This window comes from Cyprinodon tularosa, unplaced genomic scaffold, assembly GCF_016077235.1.
Source record: "Cyprinodon tularosa strain WSP-4 unplaced genomic scaffold, ASM1607723v1 ctg39, whole genome shotgun sequence".
Classification (NCBI taxonomy): domain Eukaryota; kingdom Metazoa; phylum Chordata; class Actinopteri; order Cyprinodontiformes; family Cyprinodontidae; genus Cyprinodon; species Cyprinodon tularosa.
Genome location: NW_024039107.1, coordinates 1 through 11601, shown reverse-complemented (window position 1 = coordinate 11601; position 11601 = coordinate 1). Strand labels below are relative to the sequence as shown.

At 42.8% G+C, this 11601-nt stretch overlaps 1 protein-coding gene across 1 annotated transcript; it reads right to left on the bottom strand.

Moving 5' to 3' along the window:
• Nucleotides 1-2095: 2095 nt before the first annotated feature.
• LOC119791436 (signal transducer and activator of transcription 1-alpha/beta-like) lies at nt 2096-10351 on the bottom strand (the record flags this gene model as incomplete). The annotated part of the gene is made up of 9 exons (XM_038297517.1): nt 2096-2412; nt 3045-3112; nt 6452-6478; nt 7721-7817; nt 9488-9563; nt 9640-9828; nt 9906-10045; nt 10117-10211; nt 10296-10351. Coding segments are annotated over 8 exons (734 nt in total), but the record flags the coding sequence as incomplete, so codon positions are not given.
• Nucleotides 10352-11601: the final 1250 nt, after the last annotated feature.

The following is an 11601-nucleotide window of genomic DNA, read 5'->3' as shown; positions in this document are numbered from 1 at the left end:
TTTAGAGAGAAGCAGAAAGTCTGATCTTTTTAAAACATTTCTAGGTATAGACTCAGGTGGAGCAGTAGATGTAGAGATGAAGGGTCCAGTTCTGGTTCTGAAGGGGAACATCTTCTGTTAGGGTATAATTTAGTGATGGTTTTTGTATTTTCCAAAAATGAGCTCAAACATATATTTAATAAATGCTTTCCTATTGTTGAGAACACAAGATAATTATAATACACTGATATTTATAGTCAGAGAGATGCTTTTTAGTCCATTTTATATATATATATATATATATATATATAGCCAATAAAACATTAATATATAACAAATAACAGCCGATTCCGATGCATTCCGATGAAGTACGATTTTAATTCCATCCATCCAGAAAAATATGGATATGCTTAATTTTAAATATAGCAAAGCATATTTTTTTCTTGTACTTTCTGGTAAACTTGGAAATATATTTTATTGCATGTTGCATATCCCAGTAAATCTGTTTCACCTTTAACCCTGTAATGCCAAATGTATCATATTGATACATACGGTTTCTGAAATGTTTTGCGTCTGACACCTTTTGCATAATTTAATGGTAAAAAGCTCAAAATCCTATTGTACACAATCAGATATACCTGATAACAGCCAGTAGAAGACTACACAAAAAATAATCTTGACTTATCGCATAGTAATAAATTATACTATTATAAATTATAGCAAAAATGTATTTCAGTTTTTTCTTTTTACATATTTTGGTAAAAGGGCAAATAAGGAATTCAAACCCAAAAAAAGTAATTTTCTGTTTTTTTTTATTCTTGGATCGGGCTTTAAAGGGTTAAAGCTGCAGCTATGCCTACTTCTCTCTGTGCTGTTTAAAAAGATTTATGGACCTATTTACTGATATAATGAGGCCAGAAACAAAATTTCAAGATCTGTAGAAGCTCTTAACTTTTAACTGGGAGTCATGGTCCTCTGAGAAGCCCAGCTTTTATTAACTAGTAAAGAAGATTAAACTGTTTTCTCAAGCTTCTGGCGTTACAATACTAACTTGTATAAACTTACATTTTTAGCTGCCATTTTTAGCTGAAAAAGCTTGGTATGTCTAATAAACAGATTTTTCTGTGGCATCTCTAATGTTTTTTAACCAACTGGCCTCCTTTCTTTTACTTAAACATTGAAATAGCTGCTGGTTAATATTCACCTATGCCTCAAAGTGACAAATCTGATGATGTTACACTGAGAAGCGAGACAAAACACGGACTCAAAATGCTCTGAACACAGATAGCTGCACCCAACCCCAGTTACTGTTGGCTACAGTAAACCAGCAGAAAGGGGGAAAAAAAGCTGAACTTATTGGTGGAGACATTTCCACTCCAGGCCTTCAGAAAGATACACCTGTGATGTTCTGGTCTGACAACCTGCTGTGGAGTGAATCCAGAACAGAAGATCCACCCTAACAGGGATGAGTGAGATCAGCATCAGCGGTTCTGATGGTTTGGACCTTTTTCCTGAAGAAAATGAGAATTTGGGAGTAAAACGTTCAGTCGTCACAAGAACGGTGACTTTTCCACCCAAAAACACAAAAATAGAAGACAAATTTATAAAAAAAAGATATTATAGTAGATGAACATGTAGCACAGCTAGTAAGAAGACTGGCTGATAAATATAAAGGTTGCGGGTTCAAATCCAATAAGGGCTCTTGGTGCATTTTGATCTAAAAGTGGTTAAAAACAGGCAAAAACAAGAGAGTTCCAGGTCTTGAACCTGCAACCTGTGGGGTCCCATCCCCTTTCTTTTCCCCCTGAGCCACCGCTCAGTACACTAGTTAAGGTTTTCGGGGTAAATTTATTTTTCAAATTTGAGCAAATTCGCCAAAAAAAAAAAAAAAAAAAAAAAAAAAAAAAAAAATTTAATGAGTGGAGCTGAAGCTCTAAGCTGAAGAACAGGTTTAGAAGTTCAGACCGAGCTTTGGACTGATTGTTCTGATGGACTTCAGCTCAGGAGGAGCTGCTGAGTCCCAGATCACCTCCACGTGTTCTGGATCCTTTACCTGCTGAGGATTGAGCTTCAGCAGAACCTCCTTCATAAGAACAATCAATCACCAAAGAGTCAGTTTCTACATAAAAAAGATTTATTTCTCACATTTACATAAATAGACTTCAAGACACTTTAGCATAATTTGTGATCCGGTCCAGAAGTTCAGAACCAAAGATTTAAACCCAACAAGGCTGCAGAGTCACAGAAACAAGAAGGAATGGAAAGTTTTTCTTTCTCTCAGCAGAGTGATGGAGGTTAGTTCAGTTAACTATAGAAACCCAACATGCAGGGCGAACCGGGCCGGGCCGGGCAGAACCATGGGGAGAGATACGGGCTCAGAACCATCAGCAGAGTTCGACTGAGACGTCAGTTTTCATCTGGAAAGTCTGTCATCTGTGGAAAGAGAAACAAGAACTTCATGGTTCTGTACTTTTCAGACCAAATCCAGGCAGAACTGGTTCTGATAAACACTGGATTGTTCAGTAGAACCGGTTCCAATGAAAAGTGGATTGTTCACCGGAACGGTTTCTGGTGAACGGTGGATTCTTAACCGGGCCACACCTAGAACTCATGTTTAAACCTTAAAGTTCATCCTGAGGGCGGAATCAGCTCCTGGTTCACACCTTTGGTTCTGCATCTTTTACTGAGTTCTAATGGGTCAAATGGACCCGGTTCTGTTTCACCACATCCTGTTTGACCATTGGGATGATGTTCTTTCATCCCAGAAGTCTTAGAGAGATGTTTGTGTTCTTTATTGGGTCGGCTGTGGTTCTGTTGGGTCTTGGAGCCCTGATGTGGTTCTGGGTTCTACTGGGACCTCCTAGATGTGCTGCTGATGATCTCATAGAGTAACTTTGGTGGACCCGACTTTCCTGGAAGGTTCTCTGCTGTGGTTCTGGACCCTTTCTGGACTCATTTCTTTAGTCAGTTTTGGTTCTATGGTTCAAGCAGTACATGAACAGCTGTGGAACTAGACACATTAGAATGTGTTCAGAAATCATTCAGGTCAGATCTGATATACTTACATCTACAGCGGGTTTTAGGGAAGGTTAGAGGTCGCATAAAGACTGAAGGTGCAGCTCATGTCTTGTTCCTGCAAGCAGAGATCCGTTTAGAGACACGGACACTGGGTCCAAACAGAACCAAGCATGCAGGACCAGTCGGGTCCAAACAGAACCAAGCATGCAGGACCAGTCGGGTCCAAACAGAACTAAGCATGCAGGACCAGTCGGGTCTAAACTGAACCTAACATGCAGGACCAGTCGGGTCCAAACAGAACTAAGCATGCAGGACCAGTCGGGTCTAAACGGAACCTAACATGCAGGACCAGCCCGGTCCAAACAGAACTAAGCATGCAGGACCAGTCGGGTCTAAACGGAACCTAACATGCAGGACCAGCCCGGTCCAAACAGAACCAAGCATGCAGGACCAGTCGGGTCTAAACGGAACCTAACATGCAGGACCAGTCGGGTCTAAACTGAACCTAACATGCAGGACCAGTCGGGTCTAAAGGGAACCTAACATGCAGGACCAGTCGGGTCTAAACTGAACCTAACATGCAGGACCAGTCGGGTCTAAACGGAACCTAACATGCAGGACCAGCCCGGTCCAAACAGAACCAAGCATGCAGGACCAGTCGGGTCTAAAGGGAACCTAACATGCAGGACCAGTCGGGTCTAAACTGAACCTAACATGCAGGACCAGTCGGGTCCAAACAGAACCAAGCATGCAGGACCAGTCGGGTCTAAACGGAACCTAACATGCAGCACCAGTCGGGTCCAAACAGAACTAAGCATGCAGGACCAGTCGGGTCTAAACGGAACCTAACATGCAGGACCAGCCCGGTCCAAACAGAACTAAGCATGCAGGACCAGTCGGGTCTAAACGGAACCTAACATGCAGGACCAGCCCGGTCCAAACAGAACCAAGCATGCAGGACCAGTCGGGTCTAAACGGAACCTAACATGCAGGACCAGCCTGGTCCAAACAGAACTAAGCATGCAGGACCAGTCGGGTCTAAACGGAACCTAACATGCAGGACCAGTCGGGTCCAAACAGAACTAAGCATGCAGGACCAGTCGGGTCTAAACGGAACCTAACATGCAGGACCAGCCCGGTCCAAACAGAACCAAGCATGCAGGACCAGTCGGGTCTAAACGGAACCTAACATGCAGGACCAGTCGGGTCCAAACAGAACTAAGCATGCAGGACCAGTCGGGTCTAAACGGAACCTAACATGCAGGACCAGTTGGGTCCAAACAGAACCTCACATGAAGGACCAGTCGGGTCTAAACGGAACCTAACATGCAGGACTAGTCGGGTCTAAAGGGAACCTAACATGCAGGACCAGTCGGGTCTAAACGGAACCTAACATGCAGGACCAGTCGGGTCTAAACGGAACCTAACATGCAGGACCAGTCGGGTCTAAACGGAACCTAACATGCAGGACTAGTCGGGTCTCAATGGAACCTAACATGCAGGACCAGCCCGGTCCAAACAGAACCAAGCATGCAGGACCAGTCGGGTCTAAACGGAACCTAACATGCAGGACCAGTCGGGTCCAAACAGAACTAAGCATGCAGGACCAGTCGGGTCTAAACGGAACCTAACATGCAGGACCAGTTGGGTCCAAACAGAACCTCACATGAAGGACCAGTCGGGTCTAAACGGAACCTAACATGCAGGACTAGTCGGGTCTAAAGGGAACCTAACATGCAGGACCAGTCGGGTCTAAACGGAACCTAACATGCAGGACCAGTCGGGTCTAAACGGAACCTAACATGCAGGACCAGTCGGGTCTAAACGGAACCTAACATGCAGGACTAGTCGGGTCTCAATGGAACCTAACATGCAGGACCAGCCCGGTCCAAACAGAACCAAGCATGCAGGACCAGTCGGGTCTAAACGGAACCTAACATGCAGGACCAGTCGGGTCTAAACGGAACCTAACATGAAGGACCAGTCGGGTCTAAACGGAACCTAACATGCAGGACCAGTCGGGTCTAAACGGAACCTAACATGCAGGACCAGTCGGGTCTAAACGGAACCTAACATGCAGGACCAGTCGGGTCTAAACGGAACCTAACATGCAGGACTAGTCGGGTCTCAATGGAACCTAACATGCAGGACCAGCCCGGTCCAAACAGAACCAAGCATGCAGGACCAGTCGGGTCTAAACGGAACCTAACATGCAGGACCAGTCGGGTCCAAACAGAACTAAGCATGCAGGACCAGTCGGGTCTAAACGGAACCTAACATGCAGGACCAGTTGGGTCCAAACAGAACCTCACATGAAGGACCAGTCGGGTCTAAACGGAACCTAACATGCAGGACCAGTCGGGTCTAAACGGAACCTAACATGCAGGACTAGTCGGGTCTAAACGGAACCTAACATGCAGGACCAGTCGGGTCTAAACGGAACCTAACATGCAGGACCAGTCGGGTCTAAACGGAACCTCACATGAAGGACCAGTCGGGTCTAAACGGAACCTAACATGCAGGACCAGTCGGGTCTAAACGGAACCTAACATGCAGGACCAGTCGGGTCTAAACGGAACCTAACATGCAGGACCAGTCGGGTCTAAACGGAACATAACATGCAGGACCAGTCGGGTCTAAACGGAACCTAACATGCAGGACTAGTCGGGTCTCAATGGAACCTAACATGCAGGACCAGTCGGGTCAAACAGAACCAAACATGCAGCAGTGGGCCTGGATAAGTCATGCTTGCACTTTAGTTCCTATCATTTTTTTTCCCTCTACAGCCTAAGTTGATCCAAAGGTTCCGGCGCTATTGGACCTGAACCGGGCTGCCAGCGGTTTAGCATTTAAACTCTTAACATCCATCTTATTTTGGGTAATCCTCGCCTATTTTGCATGGATAAGAAAATGGAAATGATCGGGTCTTTTTTGAAAAGCAGTAATAAAGACATTCTTGGGAAAAATAAATTGTATTATATTGGTTCTACATCATTTCAACCACAAATGCAGAAACTTTCAGAGCTCTAGTTATAACAGTTCCAGAGCTGTTAGGATTAGATCTGTTGGTCTCAGCTTGGAGCTGCGCGCAATGGCTCCACCTGCTGGTTAAAATGTTACCGGTGGAATTTTATGCATCTGAATTATTACCCCCACTTAAAGGTTATAAAAGGTTAACTGGTTCTGTGAACGAACCAATCTGAGGCATGCAAGCGATCCAGAACCAGAACCGGTCAGAACAGATTGGCTGAAATCACTTCAAAAACTAGAAACGGACGGAACTCAATCTGTGCTGGTTCAGAACCAGAGGTCCGAATCACTAGATTCTGGCTCTGTTCGGGTCGGGTCAGACACGGTGAACCCTGGCGGTGTTAAAGTGGGGAGGTTCTATGAGGTGCGACCATGCAGGGTTACTGGAGCTGCACATGCAGGCCTGAGCGACACGAGGATTTACCTGAGGATCAAAGCCCTGAAGATCCATCTAGAAAAAGAGCGAGACACAGGAGACGTTCAGAGCTGCAGCGTTGCCACGGCAGCAGAGGATAGCCTCAGGCTGTGTGTGTACGTCCGCCCTAAATCCCTCCATCACTATATAGAGCGGGGACTCTATAGTGAGATGATCACTACTTTTCGCGGTGCCTGCGCCATCTTTGTCATTTGTCGCCACAACAAATCCCATCATGCTTTGAGAGGAGAGCTCTCGCAAAGCATTCTATGATACATCTGCTCGCCTACAGACCATGGATGATCACTTCTTTCCAAGGTGCGTTGCTGGAAATTTTGAGTCCCAAACTTTTTCCTCCACTAGACGTTCGAACACTCGTCCAAAATGGCGTAACCACTATAGTGATTAAGGCGGACATCAGACACAGCCTCAGTGAGACCTGAACATACCCAGTTTGCTTCCTCTAATGGTCCTGACCGCCCTACTGTGAGGACACCTACAGCCTGGGAGTGGAACTACAGCTAAGCCCATCAGATTGATCCATAATAGAAGCTAGACGTCTCCATCATCATCAGCGGCAGACATCTTGTCACAGGCAAGCTTTCTGCGGTACCAAACGTCGAACAAACATTAATGTGGCTTTAATTCTAGATGCTGAACATAATCCAGCAGTTTAGTCCACCATCATGGCTACATAAGCGATATATTAGCCTATATTTGGGTCAGTGCGGTTTTTAAAAACAACACGAACCATTAGTCAGCTGCCTGTGACAAGATGGCCGCGAGTCGACCTCCAGCAGCAGGAAGAAAATACTTAGCCTCTATTATATCTATGGCATCCTCTACCAGCAAGGCTGAATGCAGTTAAATCTTCAGCAGAACACGTCATAAACTAGTCCTTCCTAAATGAAAAATAATTTGTTTTAATAAAGGTTGAAATGTTAAAAATAAAAGCAGGAACTTGTTAAAAACAAATAACCAGGATGTTAAATAAAAGTGATCCGTTATCTCTGCTCCTGGGCTGCAGAATTAATTTAAAAACGAATTAATTTAAAGCTTCCAACCTTTTAGGGTCATTGAACAGCAGTAATCATCGCCTGCCACCAGGTGGCAGCATTGGAGGCACCTGAACTCTGATTTATTTGTTTTCCTGAACTTCTCAGCTGCTAAATGACCCATTTGGCCTGATCCTGATGGTTAAGCTTCAGAAAATTCCTAAAAATCAGGTACTTTCTAGAGTTGATGGTTCATGAAGGAGCAGGAAGTGTGGGGACTAACCACGGCGTCGATGTCTCTGGGGCTGACGTAGCGCTCCAAGGCCTTGTAGTTGTCAGGAGACAGGGGCATCATGTTGTCCTGCAGTCTGGATGGATGTCTGCAGCAACAACAAGCCTGTTAGTTTCATCTAGTTTTAATAATTAAAAAAAAGTCAGAATTCTCTTTTCTCTTATTATACTGAAAAAATAAAAAAAACATCTGGTGATATTTTTTTTATTCTTTCAGTGGCCCTAATCCTCTTCTGTAACGCTCTGATATGTCTGACAGCAAATAAGAACAAAAAGCTCTGCTCTCAGCCTGCATCCATGTTCCAGACTCTTATTTTGAAGGAAAGGAAACATTTTTGGACAAAAAATAAATAAATTGTGCCGTTTTGCACCATTTTAGCATCTCTAGAGAATAAAGAACCAAGAACAGAAAAAAAACAAACATGGACGAACTGTAGACACATTATAAAAGCTGCTACTCCAAAATAAAAGAGCCGACATAAAGACGGAATCTAAATAAAGACAAAACCCAGGATTAGAATGAGGATAAAAACCACAACAGCATCTCAGATAAAACCGTTAAAGTTCTGTGTTTAATTAGTGTCTTTTATCATTTCTTTAAATTTAAACTTAGATTATTCTAAATAGCTAATCTAAAACGTAAATGAACTCTTGACTCGTTGCATCCGGCCTGCTGTTCATCTGCTGTTATTGTAGCAAATAAAAAATTATTTTTTCTTTAGAAAAGGGATTTCTTTCTTATTTAGTCTCCCTCGAAAAAGAGATTTTATCTCAAGGGACTTCCTGGTAAAATAAAGGTTAAATAAAAAAAAAAAATTGTTTTTTCTTTAAAGAAAAAATTCAAACTTCTGAAAGTACTTTAAATTTTAATTATTCCATCCTGTTCAATAAATGATCAGTGTTTTTAATTCAGAGTAATTTTCATGTGAATGTGCTTTACTGGAGGCATCCATTTTTGATAAAGAACACTACTGCCACCTACTGGTTTGTGACGTCACGGTGCGGTATCGGCTGTTGATCAAGTCCCAGTGCTGTATCTGGTGTTTGTCACAACACGCTTCAAAACGTTCTTCTTCCAAATGTTGGCTACATGTGACATGTTTTTTTTTTTTTAACGGCACTAGTGACTCGTATTTTCGACAGTAGGCTGACGGTAAAGGGGGAATGACCACAGGTTGGATTCAAACCGCATCGAGGACCACGGCCGCTGTACATGGGTCGTACGCGCTAACCACTGCGCCACCTGCATGTCCCGTATGACGTGTTTTTTCTCTGGTCTGAAGTTCGATGGCAAATCCTCCCTCTTCAAGTTGGCGATCCAACGACGAACCCATCAGTGGGGGATCATGAATCAGAAAGGTGAAATAACTCTATTTTTTTCCCCTTTACCCAAGTATTCCAACATCCAACTCAATAATTGTTTTTAGTTGAAGATGTATTTAGTAGTTCGCATTGATTTTAATTGTAAAGCGGGCAGACAAAAATGGCCGCTCCCAGACTCAGAAATAGCGACGAAAATTATTATTTTTATTTTTTTACTGATTAATGCTAAATTCATGAAACCACCACGAACATATTAGTTTAAGGTATCAATAATGACGCATTTGTTATTCCTTGCTGACTGGACTTAACTAGAAATAATAAAACCATTAGTTTAAACTGAGCTGATTGTCTAAAATGATACAAACTAAACTCCCGTCCTCTGCAGTCATGACTCCTCATAAACATGTTGAATTCAGAGGATTATTCAGAATCTTACACTTCAGACACAGATATGAGCTCCGTCTTCATGTAGCCGTTGGGCTCCGTGCTCTCCACGTCCATTGGCTCTTGAGCTGCGACAGAAGCAGAACTCTAGTTATCGTCTGATCGGGTCGGGCTGTAGCGGGATGAAGCCGCGGCGGGTCTTACTTTCTGAGGGTTTGGGGTAGTACTTCCCGAAGGCCTTGTCTTTGGGGACGTCGGGGTAGAGGAAGCGCAGCGGGTTCTCCGGGATGTTCTCCGCAGCCATCACCTTGTAGGTACGGATGATGTCCGGCAGCGACACGGCCGTCAGCTCCTTCTTAGTGTACGGCTCCACCGAGTGATAAACCGGCTTGTCTGAATCACAGAGACAGAGTTGATTCATCTGAGATAACAGCTCTGCTTCCTGTAGTCCCTTCACAATAAAAGCTTACCGTGGACGTCGTGCTCGATCCAGGTGAAGGTGATGGCGCCCTCCTTGCTGCTCTCACTGAACCTCAGCAGGAAGGTCCCGGGACACTTGTCGCTCAGCAGGGCCTTCTCCCTCTCCTTGCTGATGAAACCCATGATGCAGCTGCAGAGAAAGCGTTATGAGCCTGAACAGTGGAAACGCAGAACCAGAACCAGAACCGGAGCAGCTCTCACCCGTCGTTCCACAGAGACAGCAGATGTCTCTTTATCAGGTCCAGGATTCCTTCGATCCACAGCCAGAAGGGGAAGGATTTCTCATTGGCGCTCTGCTAAAGTAACCATAGAAACATATTAGCTCCTTCTGGAGCGAGTTCCACCTGAGGACGAGCCGATGCACGGCCATGGAGGCTCACCTTGCAGAACTTGGTCCAGGGGATCAACCCGTCCGGATTCCGCTGAGCTTTGGCTCCTGTCAACAAAAACAGTCGATTCAAACATTTCCTCCTCTACAGATTCCAACATGGAGGTCTTTATATTCCCCTTCTGAGCAGCCAGAGTCAGTTTCCCTCCTGCTAACCTGATCTAACCTGATCTAACCTGATCTAACCCCAAATCCTGGATAATCTGGGTGGAAACAAATGAGAAAACACCGATCAGTGCTTTTCTAACCCGGCTGGCAGAAATAACCTAAGATCTACTCTGGGTATCAGGGGAAAACTGGGATTAAAATGAGTTAAAACATAAATAAATAAAAGAGGGAGAGCATTAAAAAAAAGAGCAAGACTAGAGGAAATAGAAAAAAAAAAACGAAAAAATATAATCTGGACCGAATCAGGATCAAATTAGAGCAGAGCCAGATAAATATATCAGGATAAAAATCTGACTAAAACTGGAATAAAAATAAATACATCAGAATAAATGTTTTTTTTTACTCAACAGAAACTTGGATTAAATATATATATATATATATATATATATAGAAAAAGGGGAAAATTAAAAAGACATGTAGAGAAAATAAGAATAGAGATAAAAATGGATCCTAACAGAACACAACCATTAGGAAATTAGGATTAAATCAGATTAAATTAATACAACAGGCAAAAAGAATGAAGCTGGACAGAATTAGGACAAAGAAAACAGAACAAAACCAGAAAAAAACTGGATTAAACTAAGAGTCAAAAACTGGATTAAATTAGAGTCAAAAACTGGATTAAACTAAGAGTCAAAAACTGGATTCAATTAGAGTCAAAAACTGGATTCAATTAGAGTCAAAAACTGGATTCAATTAGAGTCAAAAACTGGATTAAATTAAGAGTCAAAAACTGGATTAAATTAGAGACAAAAACTGGATTAAACTGAGTCAAAAACTGGATTAAATTAGAGTCAAAAACTGGATTCAATTAGAGTCAAAAACTGGATTAAATTACAGACAAAAACTGGATTCAATTAGAGACAAAAACTGGATTAAATTAGAGTCAAAAACTGGATTAAATTAGAGTCAAAAACTGGATTAAATTAGAGTCAAAAACTGGATTAAATTAGAGTCAAAAACTGGATTAAAGTAGAGTCAAAAACTGGATTCAATTACTGACAAAAACTGGATTAAATTAGAGTCAAAAACTGGATTAAATTAGAGTCAAAAACTGGATTAAATTAGAGTCAAAAACTGGATTAAATTAGAGTCAAAAACTGGATTCAATTACTGACAAAAACTGGATT